We start from the raw sequence: 22,804 nt of genomic DNA, 5'->3' as shown, positions 1-22,804 counted from the left end.
TCAGCTAAGTCCACACACAAATCTTTTTTGCACACACACAAATTCCTTTTACACATACAAATCCTGATTTACAAGTACAAAATATTTATGACCACAATTTGAGCCCGTAAAGAACTGCTTTCAAAATACCAAAAGGAATGTTACTGACTGGCCTGCACAACGCCCTGACTTTAGAATCTGTGGGGTGAGCTGAACATCAAGATCCATGCCAGAAGACCATAAATGTGAGAAACCTTGGGAGATCTGCCAAAAGTAGAATGGTCAGGGATTCCTCAGTAGATAAATGTGAGACTTGTTGAAAAATACATCAAATGACTGCAGGTTTCTATCAGCAAAAAGGATAAATAATTTGTAAAATAATGTGAAAGGCTTTTGTGAAGATTTTTATTTCTGTGTGCAAAGCAGTGTGTTGCTGACTGATGATGCACTGTACTTATGATAAGCAAGACCATGCAAAGATAACACAAGTTTCAAATATGCAAACATAGACGTAGCAAAGGACGTGGTCAAAAGGCAAAAAATGACAGATGATAATCATACTTGCCAAAAGGAAACTGCTCTATTACAGGCTGAACCTGAGACTCCTACACTACAAACAAAGGCTTGCATCATGTTCGGTCTGCAGAAATGTCTCCTCCTCCTTGTTCTGACCTGCTTTGGACAACTTGGTAAGAATCACAAGTTTTTGTTATTCTTCTTCAACCATTTAATGAGGCATCCATTTAATTTTCCTTTTTTCCTTTTACTTTATTCAGTGCATGGGGGTGGGATCATACATGGAGGAAAAGCACCGGAGAGTTCGATGCGATGCAGTGGGGCAAAAAAGTATTTAGTCAGCCACCGATTGTGCAAGTTCCCCCACTTAAAATGATGACAGAGGTCAGTAATTTGCACCAGAGGTACACTTCAACTGTGAGAGACAGAATGTGAAAAAAAAATCCATGAATCCACATGGTAGGATTTGTAAAGAATTTATTTGTAAATTAGGGTGGAAAGTAAGTATTTGGTCACCTCAAACAAGGAAAATCTCTGGCTCTCACAGACCTGTAACGTCTTCTGTAAGAAGCTTTTCTGTCCCCCACTCGTTACCTGTATGAATGGCACCTGTTTGAACTCATCATCTGTATAAAAGACACCTGTCCACAGCCTCAAACAGTCAGACTCCAAACTCCGCCATGGCCAAGACCAAAGAGCTTTCGAAGGACACCAGGAAAAGTATTGTAGACCTGCACCAGACTGGGAAGAGTGAATCTACAATAGGCAAGCAGCTTGGTGTGAAAAAACCAACTGTGGGAGCAATCATCAGAAAATGGAAGACATACAAGACCACTGATAATCTCCCTCGATCTGGGGCTCCACGCAAGATCTCATCCCGTGGGGTCAAAATGATCATGAGAACGGTGAGCAAAGATCCCAGAACCACACGGGGGGACCTGGTGAATGACCTGCAGAGAGCTGGAACTAAAGTAACAAAGGTCACCATCAGTAACACACTACAACGGCAGGGAATCAAATCCCGCAGTGCCAGACGTGTTCCGCTGCTGAAGCCAGTGCATGTCCAGGCCCGTCTGAAGTTTGCCAGAGAGCACATGGATGATACAGCAGAGGATTGGGAGAATGTCATGTGGTCAGATGAAACCAAAGTAGAACTTTTTGGTATAAAGTCAACTCGTCGTGTTTGGAGGAAGAAGAATACTGAGTTGCATCCCAAGAACACCATACCTACTGTGAAGCATGGGGGTGGAAACATCATGCTATGGGGCTGTTTTTCTGCCAAGGGGACAGGACGACTGATCCGTGTTAAGGACAGAATGAATGGGGCCATGTATCGTGAGATTTTGAGCCAAAACCTCCTTCCATCAGTGAGAACTTTGAAGATGAAACCAGGCTGGGTCTTCCAACATGACAATGATCCAAAACACACCGCCCGGGCAACAAAGGAGTGGCTCCGTAAGAAGCATTTGAAAGTCCTGGAGTGGCCTAGCCAGTCTCCAGACCTCAACCCCATAGAAAATCTGTGGCGGGAGTTGAAAGTCTGTGTTGCTCGGCGACAGCCCCAAAACATCACTGCTCTCGAGAAGATCTGCATGGAGGAATGGGCCAAAATACCAGCTACTGTGTGTGCAAACCTGGTAAAGACCTATAGTAAACGTTTGACCTCTGTTATTGCCAACAAAGATTATGTTACAAAGTATTGAGTTGTATTTTTGTTATTGACCAAATACTTATTTTCCACCCTGATTTACAAATAAATTCTTTACAAATCCTACCATGTGGATTCATGGGTTGTTCTTTTTTTTTCACATTCTGTCTCTCACAGTTGAAGTGTACCTCTGGTGCAAATTACTGACCTCTGTCATCATTTTAAGTGGGGGAACTTGCACAATCGGTGGCTGACTAAATACTTTTTTGCCCCACTGTATATGGTCTCTGTGCAAAACAACGGCGGTCATGTGTGTGGAGGGTTTCTCATCACTAATAACTTCGTGGTCACTGCCTCACACTGTTTTGACGAGTGAGTAATCAAACATCTTCTGCTTAAGTCTCTTTCCTAAAGATAATTCTTTGCCTTTATTGGATAGTGAAGCAGTGAAGATTAGACAGGAACATGAGTAGAAGGCAGGGAAAGATGCGCAGCAAAGCTCTGCTCGATTTCAGTCATGTGACACATGGTTCACTGCCAAACCAGTGAGCTAAACGGACGACCTACTGCTTCGATCTCTGATTCATGTCATTAAAACAGATTTCATACAATCTAGTAAGAGTGGTTAGTTGCCTGGATCCAGCCACTCTTACTGGATTGTATCATGTCATTTCAACAAGAACAAATTAAGTTGCTGAATTTCATGCAGATGCTACATGATTTAATTACGTTCACCATAGAAACATGGAATTATTTAGTTCAAATTACAAGTTTGGATCTTGCGCATGTAACAACCACCCAATTTCATTTTTTGAGTCGACTCACGAAATTCACAAGATCACATTAGATGTCAAACCACAGGAAAATCACTGGGGTTACAAGAGGCAGACAACCACACCACGTGTATGCTGTTACTATTTCTTATGGTTTAACTTGTCAAGGACAACGACATAAAGCATCACCAAGCATAGCTTTCCTACTTTTGTTAAGTCTGTATTGACAGATTAATGCCATGTTGGTTCGTGCTGTTGCCTCAGAGCAAGAAGATCCTGGGTTCAAATCCACAATGTGGCAAAGTTTGCAGTGGGTTCTCTCTGCGTACTCAGGTTTCCTCCACAGTTAAAAGTAATGCAGTTGTAAGGGTAACTGGTTATTCTAAATTACTCAAAGGTGTTGAAGTGCAAATGGTTGTTTGTCTCTCTATGATAGCGACCTGTCCAGCAGTTCTTAAACACATTTGCACCAGTGCAGTACGTCATTTTCATTATCACCAGCCCAAATTTCTGCTTGTCAAACAGACTTACTGATGAATAGATACAGCTTGCTTATTACTTAAAAGCTTATCTGTGAGTTCAAGGTGGCTTGTGAGGCACAAAGTCTGAGGCTATGGTCTGTTGTAATATTTATGGTACAGTTACCAGTGCAATTAGTACCCAGTGCACATTACACAGACAGTACAGTCTGATAGAATATCTGATTCACTTCATGAATCAGAGATCCATATGCATACTGACCCAAGACGCATGCAAAATTAAAAAGGTGAGGATGGAACAAATGCGAATCAGCTGTAAAACTATTCCTGTTTTGGGAATTGTCTCATTGTTGCCACCTCTAGTGCACCTGTTGTTAATGTAATTCTTGTTTTTTCTCAGCTGTTTAACAAGATGCAAAAATAAAACCAAACTTAGAGTTGCTGTATTTATTATTAAGTTTTCTCAAAGTTCAATTTTGATTTGGAGCTTTATTTTTTTTATTTAATGAACCAACAATAAAGAACTTTTTGTCGGTGTTCAGTTGAGCTCACCACAAACATGTTGTTACTGTTACTAAAGGGATATTCTCTCTTCCTGCCATTTCTCAAACATCACATTTCTGATTCTATAAATGCAAAATCACAGGAAGTGCATTAATCAGTTTCCTACAGTTTTTCGGGAGCATGCATCTAAAATTTAAAATCTTATGCATGCAGCAAGAAACCCAGTTTTAGGTTAAAGCAGAAGTATTCTTGGGGTGTGGTATATTGTGCTATACAAAATCGCAGCGTTTCTTAAGAGCACTCTTTTCAACACACAAAAGGGGAAGTGTAAGTATCCCATATTACCCGTAACTACAAACACTCGAACACAGACTTATTAGTGATGTGCGATACCACTGATTTCCTTTCCGATCCGATACCAAGTAAAATTCAGGGTGGTCTTGACGACACTGATCAGATACCGATATGTTGCACAAAAACTCAGACAACATCAGAGTACTTGTTCTTATTGTTTAGTCATGAATATTATCATATAGAAATACAAAATCTGAAGTTGTGTGTTAATTGATGCTATTTGAACACGTATATCTTGTCATTTAACATTGCCTGGACATTCCAACAAAAATGTCCAACATTCACACTTTCCCTCATTCACAGTAGTGCTGCGCCATACTACAAATTTTAGTATCGATCTGATAACAAGTAAATACAGAGCCAGTATTGCTGAAGTTGATTAATGAGATGAATTCTCAATTTGCAAATTCTGAACACATTTTCATCATCACTATATAAGTGTGATTTTTTACTTTCCACAATAACTAGTTAACACAACAAAACACACCTTTGAGCTTTTCATGTGTTTTAAAACTGGGTTTTTGGAGACCTGGAATCTACATTTTTCTTTCTCTAACGCACACAAAAAGATTCTGACATTTTTCACAGTGCATGTTTGAGGTTTATTTTTTCCAAAGAAATAATTAACAGAGTTCAGCGGGCTACACGCTGAATTTCGATACCAATACTAGTGTTGGTATCGATGCTGTCGATACTTGAATCGATCCGTCCACCTCTAGTACTTGTAGTTAACTGCAAACTAGAATTAGGGAGGAACAATTATGAACAACTAAATTTCCTGAGCATTGTGTGCATCTAGTTACAGCTTAAATACCACTGCCCGTTAACATCAATTATGAAACCTTGTTTTGTAATTTTTACCAAGACCTTTACAAGACACCTTACAGCATGTTAGCAAACACACTTAAGCAATACAAAAGAACATGAAAAGAGACATTTGCTTCCCTAAACTTTAGTGCGGATTTCACCAGTGACCATGGTAGCCAGATTCTTCCTTCTGCTGTTTGTCCTCAGTGGTAAGCTTTCATGTCTTTATGATAAAAAAAAAAATCTAAAATCTGACAAACACTGTGCATATTTTTATTTGCTACCTATCCTACTACTAATTACATATTGTCCTGGACTGCTATAAACAAATGGCGTATTAGTTTGTGTTTCAGGAGCTGATGGTTCTCGGATTATTGGAGGCCGAGACGCTGCCCCCCACTCACTCCCCTACATGGCCTCAGTGCAACTTCAAGGCCGCCATTTGTGTGGAGGAGCACTAGTGAGAGAGGACTTTATACTCACAGCAGCACATTGTGAGACACGTGGGTACGAATTCAGTGTTTGCTTTAATCGGCAGCATTTGCAGAACTGACAAAAAACCCCTCTATCAGTTTTTCTCAATATCATAATAGGTTTCTTCGTTATGGAAGAAAAATTATTAACTTTGGATTCTTGATAACATAATAAATGTTGCTGCAATTTGCAGAATACCCACAGTCGTGCTGGGAGTTGATTCCCTGACAGGTACTGAGCCAACGAAGCAGCAGTTCCTTGTGGTCAAATCTTTTCCGCATCCAGGCTATGATGGACACAAAAATGATATCATGCTCCTCAAGGTGAGAACAACAGCTGTCTGCTAACATGATCATGATCATTTCTAATTTGTACAGAAACATAACTTGTGATGTTAAGGTTATGCAAATACTAACACCGTTCAGCTTTTTAAAGTATTTTTCCTGTTGTTGATCTCCTTCTCAGCTGAACCGGAGTGCCCAAGTGTCTCAAGCAGTTCAGGTGATCTCTCTGAAACCTGGCAGGCTGAATCAAATCAGCCAGTGCATCACAGCAGGCTGGGGAGATATAGGCGATAACAACACCTTACCAAAAACGCTTCAGGAAGTCAACGTCACCACTCTGCCACAAATGATATGCAAAAGGAGATGGGGACAAGTTCCCATCACACAGTCGATGGTTTGCGGTGTGGGCTCCCACAGCCTTCAAGGCTTCTGCTCAGTAAGAGATTAAAGTGTCTGAGTACTGGGAAAACCTGAAAAACCTGTATTTTAAACAAAGCGTAAGTGTACTTAAGTGTACTTTATCATTTCTTTTCAAGGGAGACTCAGGTGGGCCGCTGGTGTGCGATGGAGATGCAGCAGGTGTTATCTCTTTCTCTGGGAGGCGATGTGGAGACCCCCAAACCCCCGATGTCTATACACGCATATCTTCTTTCCGGGCATGGATTCAAAGGGTGTTGAATGACAATTAGGCCAGTTAGACTAACTGATAATGTGTCGCAACGCTTGATTGGATTATGGTGCTGTAGCCTTGATTTTTGTAATTCTGCACTCATCACAGATATCTATTTGCTTTAGGTGTGCCTTTCAGATGGGTTAGGAAAGGTTCATGCATGCTTTTCTCTTCTTCTTTGCTGTTGGTGCACTTCAATGTGTTTCAAATAAGAGCACAATCTAAAATAAAATACTTTTGCTCGAGAGTTATTGTACATTGTGGTTTTATTTATTTATTTCAAAAAAGCTGGATGGCGTACCGAACATTACACTAAATATTGAAACACTCAATTCATGCAAATCATTTTCCTCATCATGCAGTGATACTAGTATAATGATACCTCACGGAAGAGTTAAAATATTTAGCAAGAAGCACAGGCTCACTGAATATCTTTGTCATTCTCAGTCACAGGGAGGCAGCTGCATCCTGTTCCGGTTGTTTGTTTGTTTGGTTTTTTTTAGGTATTACAAAAAAAGAAGGCCTCCAACACTGTCATCTTCATAACTGCTGCATTTCAACCATATAACATTTTTGTCTCTGCTGTTAAATATTGAAAACTCACTCCACACTGAGCCTGACTATATTTGTTCCTCTCTAGAATATTTTATTGGATACTATTTTTTAATTAACCTCCAGTTTTTACTTTTTAAAATGTGTTTTTGAAATTATGCTTGACTGACTTTTAAAAAATATATTGAAAAATCAAATAAACAAACCAAAAACCCCCCAACAACAACTGCAGTACTCTAACATACCTTTAGGGGGAGAGCAGCTAGTAATGGCTTTATGGGAAACACTACAAAGCTTATATAACATCATACTGAATATATGTTACTTGCTCTGTGCATATGTTAAAATAAGATTAAGATTGCTAAGATTGATTCAGATGATTAAGGCAGCCCAAAACATGAAGGTCACACTATGCAAGTGTCCTTGTCATGTGTCTAATATTTGTCCACACCTATTAACTCCTAATTCTAAGCCGGCACATTTATTTTTACAATATTTTAAGTCCATCTAATAAAAACAGCTTCCTTATTGTTATAAAGTATTGTTGTAAGCTTTAAATTCCCATGTTTTAGAGTAATATTCTAATTTTACAAACTAAACGCTCTCACAGCTCAAACAGTGACGCCAAAAAACTAAAACAAATACCGTCTGTCCCTTTAATTGAAACCATAGGCAACTCCTGCGTCATAGAAAATTCTGACCTCATTTTTCCTGCTTGTTGGCTGTGTTGTGTAGCTATCTTGTCATCTTGCCCATGTACCAAAGACTTAGCCGCTTTATTTCTCATATTTCTAAAACACACGAGCTGACAGTATTCACGAATCACTGTCTGAAACTGTTTATGTTTTGTGTAAAAAAAAAAAAAAAGTCAGTTTCGCGGAAACCAAAACATCATTTCCCATCACTCCCCGCGCCCTGCTCTCATTCTTCTCTACGGCTCTGGTGACTCACGGCTTGACGGGATATAGAGTCTTCTCCCCCCTCTTTTCCCTTTCCCACAGGTTTCGCGAGATTTTACATAGGCGGGTTGGTGTGTGGCAACATTTCTCTGCCAGACGAACTGCACAATGCTGATATGAAATCTGCTTAAAGGTAATGAAAATATGTTCCACATAGAGAACAAGGCTGTAAACACACAGTTTTTAGCTGTGTTTGCTAGCTGCCATTAGAGACAACGAAGAGTGTGCTGGATGTATGTGTCCGCCTACACTTACCTACAGTAACATCTGCATTGAGGTAGAGCTAAGACTGTTTCCGATAACCTACAGAGGCTGTGTGCTGGCTTTAGTCCAGGACAGGTAGGGTACATGTGACGTAAAGGGTCTAATGGCCTTGCCAGTCAGCTTTTATGTGTAACTTGGTGAGTCCTTTGCGCCACACTGTAACCTTCTAACATTAAATCCTGTAATTTCGCACATAGCAGTGAAACGGCTTTTCTCAAAGTTGTCAGTCGGTTTTGTTAAGACTTTGTGATCCTAAGATGAGGGGAGGCTTGGTGTCAGCTATAACACACACAGTCTTGTCTTAGTATACAGTGACCTCTATGGTAATGTTGTGTCAATAAATACCCAGGAAGTTATTCCGTCATGCAAATTCATTGGCTCGAGGACTTGTCCGTCTGTTGAACAGGCAGCATCTGTTTCATAAATATATGTGTGTGTGGCATCTCTTACTGTATAATCATCATACATGTGCTTGTCAGTTTGGCAGCCAAACTAATTGTCCTGTCTTTCTCTTAATTAGTAACCTTTGCATTTCTGGAGGCATGTCCAAGAAAAGGGGCAGGTATGTCGATCTGCGTCTGCTGTATGTATTTGATGTCACATTGTGCCGTCGTTGTCACAAAGAAGTCACTGCAAGAAACCCCCCAAGTGTTTTAATCACGTGGAAGCCACAGAAATGAACAAATAGCTGAGAAATGTGACAAAGGTCATACTGTATTTTGACTCGGGTGCATTTTTAAAAGAGCAAATTAGGTTAGGTTGTTGGACCTGTGTGTAAGGCTCAGGCTCACAGACTTGCATCTTCGTCTTGTTTCTACCAGAAAACGGAGCAGTGGGGAACTGAGTGACGCAGTAACCCCAGACCCCAACTACATTCTGGGAGTCCGCATTCAGCATAACTGGCGTGAGAGGGGGAATCAGAGCAAATGGAAGGGCACAGTACTTGACAGAGTTTGTGTAAATCCTTCCCTCTTCATGGTGAAATACGATGGCTTTGACTGTGTCTATGGCATTGAGCTGTTCAAGGATGAGAGAGTGTCCAACCTACAAGTGTTGTCAGAAAAAGTTGGTAAGTCAGCGTCTGCCTTGATCAGTTCATACTTCAGATTCTAGAGTTACAGCTGGGTCTGCTGGGTCTGTATTGTTCTCTTTCATGCTTCTGTCTCCACAGTAAACAATAAAGTCAAGACACCTCCAGGGGCAGAGGAGTTGGTTGGCAAAGCGGTGGAGCATTTATTTGAAAAGGAAGATGGAGAGAAGAATGAGTGGAGAGGCATGGTCCTCTCCAAAGCACCAGTTATGACCAACTGGTATTATATTACTTATGAAAAGGACCCCGTTCTTTATATGTACCAGCTGTGGGACGACTATGCTGAAGGAGACCTCAGGATTCTGCCTGAAGCAGGTATTGCTAATTTCTGTAAAAAATTGTAAACACTTTTGTCCTATGGCATTAGGAATGAGTTAAACTGGGCCCATTTTATGTATACAAATCAATTTTACACTTTGAAGATTATTTGATACATTTTTCTTCTGTTGGGCATGAATACCATGTGAGCTAAAAAAAACAAACATGATCGGTGTCTGTGTTCATCATCTAATCAGTCGTATTTGGGGCAACCATGGTTCACGGGGTTGGGAAGCTCGTCTTGTAACCGGAAGGTTGCCGGTTCAATCCCCAGCTCCGTCCGTCCTGGTTGTTGTGTCCTTGGGCAAGACACTTCACCCTACCTCCTACTGGTGCTGATGGCGCGATACGGCAGCCTCGCTTCTGTCAGTCTGCCCCAGGGCAACTGTGGCTACAACTGTGGTTTGCCTTACCAGTGTGTGAATGTGAGAGTGAATGAATAGTGGAATTGTAAAGCGCTATATAAATGCAATCCATTATTATTTACTTACAGAAGCACTCTGGCAGAATGACGCGTTTTGAAGGAAGTGAGCAGCATTTCCCTACTTTATTTCCCTTAAAATAAAGTATTTTGAGTTAAATTTGAGTATTACAGATACCTAATATAGTTGCCATGCTGTGTAAATAAAGCCCAAGGATTGAATAATAGTATCACTAAATGACCATTTCCAGCATGTGAAGAAATTTCCACATCTGATTTGTCAGAGATAGGTTAACTTCAAGTGAAGTTTAATGCAAATAGAGAGATCTTTATGCAAAATGCTTTGACCTTTATAGTACGAGTATAAAAAGCCAAGTATAAAAACAAAGTAAGTTTTTTTTTAATTTGTGAAAATTATGACAATGACCCCATTATTTTTTTCTTTTTATCAACAGCTTTCACCAGCAGCAGGATTTTATTTTACTCTTCATCTCTTCTGTAATTATAATCTTGGTGTTGTAATGATTAACCTCTCTCCGCAGAAAACAAGCACCTGTTGCCTGCAGACAGGAAGCCAGGAGAAGAGACGGAGAGTCTCGTTGGGAAACAAGTGGAGTACGTTACTGACAAGGGTGTGAAAAGAACAGGCCTGGTCATCTACCAGGTCCCGGCCAAGCCCTCTGTCTACTACATCAAATATGACGATGACTTTCATATTCATGTCTATGACCTTGTCAAAACCACCTAGAGATAGTGGACACTTTTATCTAATTCCCCGACATCTCTCCACCTGCTACTGTTCCACTCATTGCTACAATCTGTTATTCAAAGCCTAGACAGGGTTAAATAGCTGACATGCTTTATTGTTCAGAAGTCAGTGCAATCTCTTTTTATTTCTTTTTTTCTTTTTTTTATTTGTATGCACAGCATAACTGTAGCACTGCTATGCTTGGCTGTTTTGCAGAGAGAAAGTTTTTGTTTTGTTGTTGCTGCTCTACTTTAAATACAACTTTAAAGTCTGGACAAAGTCAAAGATTGCACTGCACAACATTTGTGCAGCACTTTCACGTCTGTCCCCAAAAGTGCTCCTCTTAATTAAATTCCAGTGACTAACGAAGCTGCTTAATATCTCCTTTCAAAGGGCACTTTATGTTGGCTTATCTAAATTGACGATACGTGTTGACACACACCTATGGACTAGGTGTTTTCCACTGAGGTAGTTATTAAAAGAAATGGGCAGATGCAAATGTGTGTGTGTGTGTGTGTGTTCATCAAAGAATATCAAATTAACTTAATACCAGAAGAGATAAATGGAAGTTGCATTGTAAAACCATCTTAATTGAGGCCAATTCTTTTTAAAAGCCAACATATTCCTGCACCTTTGCACCACGCGAAGTATTGCAGCTTTCATAGCTGGATGAAGTGGCTGCACGCTGCATATGCCATTCGTGCTGAACATGACCTTGAAGGAAGGTTTCTGCACAGGCCCTAAATCCTAACATCAAGAGTACAAGTATCATGTTTGTGCTGGTAATTAAAGTACTAAATTTGCTGATGAATTTGATCCCACTGATATCATAAAGTGCCTTCCGGCTTATCATTTTGCAATACTGTACTTACCATTTCTCTGACTGTGCTCTTAATGAATCTTTGCCCAGGGAGGCTGCTATTTGGTCCTCATTTCAAAGTGGCAACACTGACAGCTGGAGCAAAGTTTTAAAACTATCAATTTGTATTAGTGATGTGTGTGTGCTCTTAATGCAGTTTGAAAAAGTTCGTCAAACATAATGCACATTATCATTGGTTGTATAATCTCACTGTTGACATTGTGGGGAGCACTTTATTGTATAAAGTTTACATATTTAGGTAATGGTACACTTTAATAGTTTCCCCCAAACGGTGTTTCCTTAAATGCTAATGTGGCAGAATTTCGCTTTAAGATACACGCATGTAAAAGAAAAAAAAATAGCTACAGTACATAATGACAGTATTTAATCTACGAAACTTGTGTAAAATTACTTGTAATGTTGCCTGTTGTGATTACTTCAGTTTATTAAGAGTATCTCATTAAAACGCCACACCAGCTTCTTGTGAAAAAGTAATGTACATTAATTAAAATATGAATATTTAAAGATTGTAATCAACTGATTTGTTCAGTGACTAATCTCGACTCCTCCCTTTGGAACTCAGTCTTGCAAATACGAGCAGCCAGTTTCCCACTCATGGATTAAACATAGTCCTAAACTTAAAGAAAAATTCAATGAAGAGCTTCACTGGGATCAGAAATTTATTTTAAGATTAGGCATAATCAATGTTTGGGAAGCTAAGGCTCTTCGCTTGCCACGTGGACGTCATCTCGCTTTTGTTACCGTGTTGTAGTTGCTGAACTGGCCTCAGTCTTTTCAGCCTTTGCTTTTTTTTTTTCTGCATGCATCATATCTGATCAGTGCCTCAAGGTTTATAAACTTTATTTGGATGTGAAGAAGTGATAACACGTGGCAGAATGGGTAATGTTTTCTTACATTTAGATAAAAAAAAAAAAGTTGACACTAAACATCGCCGCTCGCGGTGCTGTGGAGTGTGTCTGCATCGTGTACAGTGGAGTCAACCGATCATAAATGGCTGCGTGTGCTCTTCCTCACGCTTTAGGTCATCTCCCCCTCTTTTCAAGTTGTAGCAGAATCAACAGTGAACTGTGTCATTATTATTGTCATGATTAATAAAGATTTTTGCACATTTGTATGGTCTTACACTTTTTGTCGACCGAGCACTATATGTGATATGACTTGATAGATCAAACTAAAGATGAGACAAGATGTTTGAAGATTGATATATTGCTCACAAATAGTGAAATTGCATATATATATACACACACACAGATATTCTTAACATTTTTTGGGCAAGGTGAGGGCAGAATAACACTCTCTGCTGGACAGTGCCGATAGCAACTATTTGGTATACACAATTTTGAGGTATACACAAAATGAAAGATTGCCTTCTTAAAAATAAAATTTCCTTCCCATTATGTACATCTCCCATCAAAGGCCACTATCAGTTAGAAAACCACCGTACCCATTCAGCAGAGTAGCCGCCTTGCTTTTAATCTTTTAATCTAGCAGTTTTCTTTGATGTTGTGTGTTGCTTCATTCTTATGGCAGGGTTCAACATTTGAAGAAGTAATGTCATTCTGAAGTGCAAAAGTCAAAAGGACTGATAATGTGAGGCTGTCCAGAGAGTTCATGTTCACTTTGTGAGGTCCTTCAAGTACTGCAACCCCTGACTTGTGTATTCAGTGGCTTTTGTCGGGGCCTCAGAAAGATTTGAAATCGTCCACTGTACGCCTGCAACAAAAGAAAAAAGAGAAGTTTAGGTTTTAGATAGTGAAAAATCAGGGTCAATATAGGATCTAGACCAAAAGTAATACCAATACCAAGATTATATTAAAACAGACTACTGCCTCCAAACAATTTTAAAACTATTACTGCATGTAACAAGTGAAATACACAAAAGAAAGTCTGTGCCAAACTTGAGACCACAGTAAATTTTTACCCTTGCTTTTTAAAAAAAGGAACAAATAATTGAATTCTTACCAGAATTCCACGCGTCAACAGGAGAGAACTCAATCTTAGGTATGGTTGGAAGCTGAGCCTGACAAGAGGGATAGGGTGCATTATTTTCTGTTAACAACATATTGGAGCTGGTATACAGACTTTCTATTAGTATAGGTGAAAACACTCCTTGTAAGGTCTAATTTATCTTAGGTCTGTTTTAGAAAAAGATAAAAAGTTTAAATAAGTAAATACATTTTTAAAAGTGTTTATTATAATTGGACAATACGACTACTATTCTGTCCAGTGCAAAACAGTAATAAAAAAAATTAATGAATAAATAAACAAATCAAGTTTTAAAGTAAAATCATGAAGAGCAGATGCACTTATACACTGTTTCAAGTGAAAAATTGCTTGTTGGAGTTTGTGAATAAAATCATAAGTAAGAAATGGATAAATACTCTTGTTCTTTTTTATGTTTTTTTTTTTAAATCACCTGAACTGGTTTGTCAGCAGAACTAGGACCTGTACTATGAAGCAATTTCAGCATTCCCTGGATATCTTTCCATTATCTGACTTCAATTAAAATAACACTGAGAACCAAGATAAGCAGAATTACAAAGGTGTTTATCGACTAAGCCAAGCCAGAGTTTAACAATCTAGCTGGGAGTGTATTCAGATAGATGTAGGCAGCAGTCGACCAGTCAAAGACATGGGCGGATCTTACAAAGCTACAACTATGATATCTGAAACATTTGAAAAGATTAAATAATACAGATATAAAGCAACAGCAGTGTTGAAGCTAAAGGAGTGGTGTGAGTGTGTGTGGGAAGAAACAGCCAGTCCAGTAGTATTAAAAGAGCATGAGCACTTTAAGCACTTTGGTCAGCAATGCTGGAAAAGATATTTACTTTAATAAAGTCTCAGTCCTAAATCTGGTAAGTCTCAGTTACCAGACTTAAGGCACAGGAAAATCTGAAGAATTGCTATTGACTATATTTTCAACCTGACGATCTCTAATCTAGACCACAACCTGCTCCATTTATGGTACGAGTCATCAAATTTGCTGTCTGCAGCACTGATCCATTTAATGCAACGACTTTATAAAACCATTTTACTTTCTGTTGTATTAGGCCTAGTGGCACTGATCCAGGAAGACCTAGTTGTTTAGAACGTGCATCTTCTACCTCCACACCAAAGTACTTCATCCATTCCTCCATGGCAGGTGGGATTACTGCTTTGGCCTTACGCAGAGCCTCTGAGCCCTGTTCACTGTTCCCCAAGAGACCAGAGTCATAGGCAACATAGACAGCTCCTCCTGCAATGGTCACCTTGGTGGCCAGTCTGGAAATGAAAGAACAGATGCAGTAATGCAATTAATCTGAAATACCCCAATTTCCCAACAGGGCAAACTGAAACTACAGACACACGTCGTTGTTATCAAAGTAAACAACAAATTATTCTTTGATGCCAAGTTAGCAGTTAATAGTTGGGAAATTTACAATCGCCCACATAAGCTCACGTCATTGCAGAGAGTTAATATATCAGCCCAAGTTTAACTCCATAAAGAAAAGCATATTTTAAGTCTTAAACTTGGAGCTAAAACGAAATCAACTGAAAATGACCTGGTATGACTGACAGCTAGCTTAGCCTAAGTTAGCTTAATTACCAATAAGAGCATTTAGAGCAGTAATAGTATAGGGAACCGCGGGAGTTGAAATAAAAATACTAACTTCATAACAGGCCAAATCCTCGTCGCCATCGTTCAGCGCGGTCTATTCTCCTTTAAGAAGCTGTTATTACGAGAACTCCAACAATGAGCCGTAGATCAGGCTAGCTGGTTAGCTGCACTGAAGGACAACCCTGTTTGATGATCCGTGTGCACCAGCGTAGTGTAAATAAAGTTGCTATTTCAAAAGTAAGGGCGGATGTAATTTCAGAGGCGCAGATTCGTCAGCCTTGATTTTTTTTAAAACTATAAATGTATAGGCAAATAAATTAAAGATTTTGGCGCTTCGATGAATTAAAAAAAAAATAGATTTTTTTTAAAAGTATTAAAATAACAAAAAAATGATTTGTGTCCATGAAAGAGGGCAGACCTATCTGACCAACCCCCGCCCCTTACAAAGTGGAAGGAGGGGAGAAATAGTGGGCTGCATAAAATGCGCTTAGTTTTCTCAAACTGGGATTGTGAAAGTTGGCAGAAACTTCTAAAGCTTAGCATTTCCGATCAGTTGCTACCAAACTGCCATAATGGGCGCTGTCACAAAAATTCTTTTAGCTAGTATATGTGTTGCTTTCCTGGCTGCCAAATGGACTTCACCCAGATTTGATGCTGGTAAACTCTGTTCTTTGTCATTGTGAGAAAGTACTTGTTTGTTTTTAGTTGCAAACTTGCAGCAGGCATGCAGGTTTGTCCAGCAGACAATAATGTGTTAGGTGGTGTTGGACCTACAGTGGTCCATACATATGCGTGGTATGCATTTGCAATGTATAAGTTGAAAACAGCTAAATAGAGTCACGCTTACGGATTTAATTAACTTAAAAATGAAGGTTTCACATGAAAAAGGTAAGACTCACGTGAAGGAATCCTAGCTAGCCTACTCGGTTATGTCACAGTTATAACTTAGTATCTCGTAACACCTCACTATTATAGTCATAATTACAATATTTTACGTCATTTTTTTCCTAATTATTATGAATTAAATCATGACGGATTTTCTTGTTTTTTTAATTGTTTGTTATACATATGAAGTCTGTTTTTAATAGACATCTAATACATGTGCAGTCAACTTTGATTTGATTTTTGAAGCTCAAAAGCACCCGGGCCAATAATTTGAGGCTTTATGGTCAGGTGTAGCCAGATTAAGGAGATAAAAGATCTGAAGTTGAGTCCAAGAAATCAATTTGCATGTTCAATATGGGTTTCAAAGAATTAGTGATGGAATCAAAGGCTGAAAAAGCAAAAACATGAGCTATAAAACCAGAAACCACAGGAATGTTTAAATTACCAGTTACATTCTTGAAAAAAAAAAATGTACAGAAGGCCCGGAAAACAACAAAAACAACAGCAGATATCAGCATTCTGAGTAAAAATGCCAGGTCAGACTTTGCTATTTAAAACAAAATTATACATAAAATCTGAAAAAATGAAACCAACAATTCATATTAGAATTATAGAAATAATAGAATACATGCCACATTATTAACAAATAAAAGGCAGTTTTATGGTGTGGGTGTGTATTACTGCCAATTTGGAAAGGTAATAGTAACAATTTAATGATTTGTTCAAGAAATGTATTAGAAACAGTACAAAGTGAGCGAGTAATTGATAATAATCTGTTCTCCGCATGTGACCAAGGCCTTACCAAAGAGAGAATCCAGCATTTATTCACATTTTGAGAACACACTGTAGAGTCAATTTTCCGCAAGCAATGAAATTATGCGGTCCATGTCAGTGAACTAGTGTTATGTATACTTGCATATCCCATGTGCTCTACTCTGCAACACTGTAACCTTATAAAATACCACATTTTTTAAAATCTTAAATGCCTATATTTCACAAATGTACGACAGCGCAGGACAATTTGTTTCAGATGCCTTGTGTTTGCGTTGGTTAGTAATAAAATGCAGTTTGAATGTCTGCTTCATGAACCCTAACCCTTAATGGGAATAAGAAGTGGAATAAGAGAGAGAGAACATGCAGTTGATAGCACATTTAGCTAAACCTTTGAGGGGAAAACGGTACTGACATATGGCTCCATTCTCCAGCATGGGGAGTGAAAATTTTCAAACCTGCAGGATATTTAAATCTTTATAGCACCAGGCAAAGAATTAAAGCAACAAACAAGTGATATGGGACCTTCAAAAACAAAATACAGCATGGAAATTCTGGTGAAATAAATAAACACAATATCCAAGCATTTTACTAGTCCAAATGAAGAGTATGCATTTTGCAATTTCTCAAGATGGAAAAGTTTCAAATGCCCTTTGACCTGAAGCAATATATGGAGGGCTAAGATTAGCTTATCTTTTTAGGGTTTATATCTGCCTAAAGAATGATTCTAGATAAACTAACCCATATGGAAAAGAAATAGTGGCCACTTTCTCATTACTTTCATATATTGTTTTAGTAAGTATCCAAAACATACAAGTTTCATTATATAATTCTTCAAGGGATCTTATATCTGTTTTCACTCTTGTATGCTTTTCGTACAAGTTTCACACAAGACAGATACAAACTTTATAAGATTTATATATATCTTTTCCATATGGGAAACTATTTCATTGTCATCAAGTTCACTTAAAAACTTTTTCTGCATGCATAGACACATTAATAATGTATGCCATAGTTACTGTGGTCATTTATTCTATTTATTGTTGACTAATAGAAATAACATATTTTTGTTGTTTCTATTAACCTTTCATGTATTAAAACAATTCCATTCCGTGTTGAATACGGTAAACCTTTGTTTCAGATTCTCTCAAAGGGGCTAGGGTACTGGTGACTGGGGCCAGTACAGGTATTGGTGAACAAATGGCGTATCATTACGCCCGCTTTGGAGCCAAAATTGTTATCACAGCAAGGAGGGAGAAAGTCTTACAGCAGGTCAGTTTACGTAATAAACTGTTGAAATTCTGCTCATAGATTGCCATTTACTTGTGTTGGTTTGTGACAGTTATGAATAGACACATTCTGTAGTTCTCTCAATTAACTAACCATGTGCATTTTTAATAATTTTGGCCTTTAGGTAGTAGAAAAATGTCTGAGTTTAGGAGCCCAGAAAGCTTTTTATATAGCAGCAGACATGGCGAATGAGGCTGACCCTGACAAAGTGGTGGATTATGCTCTGGAGAAGCTGGGAGGTTTGGATTACCTGGTCCTCAATCACATTGGGCCTAGCCCCTTCGACATGTGGAAGGGAGTTGTGGATCACACCAAATGGCTGATGAAGGTAACTGAGTATTTTGATGGTCATTCAAAACAGGAAATGGAGAGACTATGCTGATTCATGAATGTTTCTTTGTGAAGGTCAATTTCTTCAGCTATATTCAGATGGCCTGGAAAGCTTTGCCCTCCCTTGAGCAAAATAAAGGATCGCTGGTTGTTGTCTCATCGCTCTTAGGTAGGTTTATTTTTCTTCGGCATTTTTATACTTTATACTTTTTTATGCAGATGATACAAATTGTGTGTACACATATATACCTCCTAATACTTTCACCCACCAGATACAATTAAACTGACATTTTTTAAAGGCACTTTCTACTGCAACTGATAAATAAGTACGGTAATACAGTAATTAAGATTAACTTAATGTATTATGATGACAAGAGTTGATAAGCCACTCTGGAGCTTGTTTGTGTGCACCAGGTGGCTGGGCCATAAATTCTTGTGGAGCTCAACTAAAACGAGCCCAAAAGGTCTATTGTACCATGGGTCAACTATCTGCAGGAGAATCTGTAGAGGAAAAGTGTTTTCTGGATTGGGCGCCAGTCAAAGTCGCAAGTACTGATAGTCTAGTTGTTGGCTTTTTTGCTGTAAGGGACGTGGGGACATGTTTAATGGGGAAGGAGCCTAAGTTTTGGTAGGAAGTTGAGGAATACTCACCAGAGCATGAAAGTGACCACAAAGCTGACCGCAGAAGCAAAGCTGGCGATTTCCTGGTCAGTCTACCTTGTTATGCTCGTTTATTTATATGGGCTGGCGGTAGTGACCAAAAGAATAAGATTTGCAGATACAAGTGGCTGAAAAAAGTATCCTTCACAGGGTGTTTGGGCTCACTCTTAGAGATAGGGTGAGGACCTCAGTCATTTACAATGTGCTTTAAGTAGAACTCTTAAATAGACCTCTCCTGGCATGTCAGACTGGCAGGAGGCCTCAGGGCACAGACAAGTATGACAGGAGAAATTAGATCTATTGGCTACCATGGGAATGCCTGGGTATTCCCCTAGAGCACAGTTGTCAAACTCCAGTCCTCGAGGGCTGTTGTCCTGAAATTTTTAAATGTGTCCCTGCTGCAACACACCTGAATAAAATTAGTAGGTCATTAGCAAGACTCTACAGAACTTGACTGGATGTTGAGGTGGCAATTCAGCCATTTGATTCATGTTACAGCAGCTCATGAGTGAATGAACATGGTGCAATAAAAGTACTTTAAGAAGTACAGTTTCCAAACGCTTATATTTACTTGAGTAGGGTTAGGGGTTGCCGCCTCAATTTCAAAGTTCTTTCCAAGTGGAAGGAAATAAATGATATAGAATCGATAAAAAAAAAAAAGAATAATTGGCTAGACCAGTGGTTCTCAAACTTTCGTAAGGCAGTTTTTATTAATCGTTACCAATAATATGCAAAACCATCCATTGTGGTTTGTGATTCAGGGAGCAGTTGAAAGAAGCTTTGTTAGAATAAAAGTGACCAAAGTTGAAAAGTGAACTAAAGGTCAGTATATTAGAATCAGCAAACTCTAAGAAAAGTATTTTACCTGCATAATTCATATTCATCAAGTTGGTTATTTTTTCCTGCTCATTACCTGCCCACCTTCCCTTCTGCAGTGGTGCTGGGCCCCTCAGCAGAGCCCCTTAACACAGTTTGAGAACAGCTAAACTAGACCAAAAGATGAAAAGTTGGACTTCCAGAGCTCAGAGATTTGAAATGGCCAAAGGGGCAACAGAAGTTACAACACATAGCAATATAACAAATGAAGAAACCAAACAACTGACATTCAGTACAGACAAATGAATAGAAACTTGTGAATCATATACAATAACAGACGATTACAAGAGCAATATTAAACACAGGCTTGAGCAAAAGAGCAGTTCTCTAATGCGTTTAAAATGGACTTTGACTCCCCGTCGTAACCAGTTCTGACAGTGTTTGAAAGCTCCAAGAAAGCTACTGAAGACGCTTCTCCTACTCTAACAGTTGTTGATGCTTCACAGGTAAAATAACTTCTCCTTTTGTGGCGCCATATTCCTCAACCAAATTTGCCTTGAACGGGTTCTTTGGGTCTCTTCATCATGAGCTGGCTATGAAGAAGAGCAACGTGTCCATCTCTGTCTGCACACTCGGTCTCATTGATACCGACTCAGCTATGGAGAAAGTCCGGTTAGTCAAATATATGTATGCAGAAATATTTGACAATGTGCATTTTGAGATATTTTTGAATTAAGTGTAAGAATTTTCTCTATCCTAGGGGCGTCACTGATGTACCAGCCTACCCCGCCACAGATGCTGCATTGAACATCATCATTACGGGATCTACAAGGCAGCCAGAGCTTTTCTACCCTTGGTTCACATACTTTATAGCTATCACCAAAGACTGGTTTCCTTCTGTCACAGATTATATGATCCAGAACTCCTACAACTACATCCCATGAAGAGCATTTATTCAGCACAACTGAAGGACAATTATACATGTTCCTAATTATAAATATCAACATTTAATTTGGATTTTGGCCTAGCTCTTTGACATTTTGATGCACCCAGTTTTGCGGGAACATTTCTGATATTTCAGTTTCCACTTTTCTCATCATTTCTTTGAGAACAGTCCAGTAATAAAATGTATACAGATAGAAAAGCTCAGGACTTGGGATTTTACTTTTTAGGCTACTATTTTAACATTTTAGACATTAGTGTCTGTGTCAATAGTACTGCTGTCCAAACATTATTGCACTAGTACTTGAAAACTCAGAAGAAAAAAGTCTGATTTACTACTGATAAGACAACCTCACCCCTCCATTCAGCCCTCCCACACACAGACACAATACCTCACATGAGATTTGGTTATGAAATAAATGAATACGTTTCGTGTTGCTGCTGTTGCTGCTGATAATGAACACAAAACAATAAACCAGCTTCCTCCTGACATGTTTGTTGGTGTTAATTGTGGTTAACTCATTCACTGCCAGCCATTGGCAGTGAATGAGTTAAACCCATTGACTCAGTCACTGCCATTGACGTCTATAGACGTCAATGGCAGTGACTGAGTTAATGAAGGTAAGGGAAGGTAGATCATAATAACACATAACATAACCACATAAGTCATCCATAGTCTGACAGAAACATCTTTCTACCATAAAATGCAGTTTAGCATATTCCAGGTCAGTACAGCTTAGTGGAGAAGAGCAGTCAGGAAGCTACTTGGGTGACACAATAGAGAAGCCCAAAGCAAACAAAGTCAAGAATGTGAAATAATGTGAGGTATGATAATGCACATAAAAGCAAATGGAAAAAAATGGTTTTTTTGCCAGTGAAATATTTGTTCTGCACCTTAAAGATATGAAGACCTAATAACTTTAAATTTAGATTTTTTCTTGTGTGTGCTAACCCCAATGCCACTATTAGTGTTTAATTATGGAGCTACAAAAAGGTTAGCCTCCTATTGCAATTGTCTGCTTTGACTGACAGCCACAGGCACAACGAAACCTAGGTCATTTATACTACGCCAAATCACAACAACAGTCAATAAGGCACTTTATATTGTAAGGTAGACCCTACAATAATACATAAAACAATCATATGACCCCCTTTGACCAAGCACTTGGTGACAGTGGGAAGGAAAAACTCCCTTTTGAATAGGAAGAAAACTATTTGAAGCTCTGAAACCTGACTGAAACTCTTCAAATAAACCATATTATTTAAAATAATGATTAATGATACTTGTTATGTGGTCTGTTGATCCAAGTCTGCAGCACAAGTTGAAAGGAAAAATCAAAAAGAATATCACAAGGAATAATAGTACAAGACTTATAGATCAACTTTAATGTAAAATATTCATATTCAAAAGATCCAGAGACTGGTTGAAAGAAATTGACCAAAACTAAAGTTTCACCGTAGCTTACCAGCACAAGGAAGGAAACACAGAAAATTTGCAATCTGTTATATCAGTGTCTTCAAATTATAAAATTGATGGAAAGAATATAGTTTTTGATTTTTTCCCCCTGCAATTCTTCTCTCCACACTCCAGTCCATTAGGTGGCAGTAATGGGCTTGTGCTTTCCCACATGGCTAGGTTCAGTGGTTGCACAATGAGAGTGTAAAAGGCAGAAAGTCAAAAGAGCACTGAGATTTAAAAGGCTGATTAGCTCACAGAAGGCAGGCAAGAAGGTGACTGCACTGGAGTAATGATGTCAGTACTGGCAGATGATGGTTTATGACTAAACCA

The 22,804-nt window shown here is 38.8% G+C and overlaps 4 protein-coding genes across 6 annotated transcripts; 3 read left to right on the top strand and 1 right to left on the bottom strand.

Annotated features, from left to right (window-relative positions):
- Positions 1-2,440: 2,440 nt before the first annotated feature.
- On the top strand, positions 2,441-6,739 carry LOC102194211 (mast cell protease 1A-like). 2 transcript variants are annotated; one of them, XM_005727125.2, is made up of 6 exons: positions 2,441-2,515; positions 5,210-5,269; positions 5,414-5,567; positions 5,728-5,857; positions 6,000-6,254; positions 6,355-6,739. In XM_005727125.2, the coding sequence occupies exons 1-6, from the start codon at positions 2,452-2,454 to the stop codon at positions 6,505-6,507; spliced, it is 816 nt and encodes a 271-aa protein (XP_005727182.2). In that variant the 5' UTR covers positions 2,441-2,451; the 3' UTR covers positions 6,508-6,739. The 2 variants fall into 2 exon arrangements, with proteins under 2 accessions (XP_005727182.2, XP_013764777.1); XM_013909323.1 differs by having other exon boundaries at positions 5,402-5,567.
- Positions 6,740-7,986: 1,247 nt separating this feature from the next.
- LOC102193625 (spindlin-1-like) lies at positions 7,987-12,831 on the top strand. Its single transcript, XM_005727123.1, has 5 exons — positions 7,987-8,132; positions 8,784-8,825; positions 9,085-9,332; positions 9,435-9,668; positions 10,635-12,831. Exons 2-5 carry the CDS (start codon positions 8,806-8,808, stop codon positions 10,838-10,840), a joined length of 708 nt encoding a protein of 235 aa, XP_005727180.1. The 5' UTR covers positions 7,987-8,132; positions 8,784-8,805; the 3' UTR covers positions 10,841-12,831.
- A 77-nt stretch (positions 12,832-12,908) lies between these two features.
- On the bottom strand, positions 12,909-15,547 carry micos13 (mitochondrial contact site and cristae organizing system subunit 13). The gene is made up of 4 exons (XM_005727124.1): positions 15,374-15,547; positions 14,828-14,984; positions 13,683-13,740; positions 12,909-13,433 (listed from the first exon to the last, which is right to left on the bottom strand). Exons 1-4 carry the CDS (start codon positions 15,400-15,402, stop codon positions 13,336-13,338), a joined length of 342 nt encoding a protein of 113 aa, XP_005727181.1. The 5' UTR covers positions 15,403-15,547; the 3' UTR covers positions 12,909-13,335.
- Positions 15,548-15,759: 212 nt separating this feature from the next.
- LOC102193155 (hydroxysteroid 11-beta-dehydrogenase 1-like protein) lies at positions 15,760-21,408 on the top strand. 2 transcript variants are annotated; one of them, XM_005727121.1, is made up of 6 exons: positions 15,760-15,978; positions 18,119-18,249; positions 18,392-18,595; positions 18,673-18,766; positions 20,580-20,745; positions 20,834-21,408. In XM_005727121.1, the coding sequence occupies exons 1-6, from the start codon at positions 15,894-15,896 to the stop codon at positions 21,015-21,017; spliced, it is 864 nt and encodes a 287-aa protein (XP_005727178.1). In that variant the 5' UTR covers positions 15,760-15,893; the 3' UTR covers positions 21,018-21,408. The 2 variants fall into 2 exon arrangements, with proteins under 2 accessions (XP_005727178.1, XP_005727179.1); XM_005727122.1 differs by lacking the exon at positions 15,760-15,978 and adding an exon at positions 16,057-16,209.
- The last annotated feature ends 1,396 nt before the right edge of the window (positions 21,409-22,804 follow it).

The sequence above is a fragment of the Pundamilia nyererei genome, unplaced genomic scaffold, assembly GCF_000239375.1.
Source record: "Pundamilia nyererei isolate P.nyererei 1_Seehausen unplaced genomic scaffold, PunNye1.0 scaffold00023, whole genome shotgun sequence".
Taxonomy (NCBI): domain Eukaryota; kingdom Metazoa; phylum Chordata; class Actinopteri; order Cichliformes; family Cichlidae; genus Pundamilia; species Pundamilia nyererei.
The sequence above is the reverse complement of the archived record's forward strand: the minus strand, read 5'-3'. Positions and strand labels throughout refer to the sequence as shown.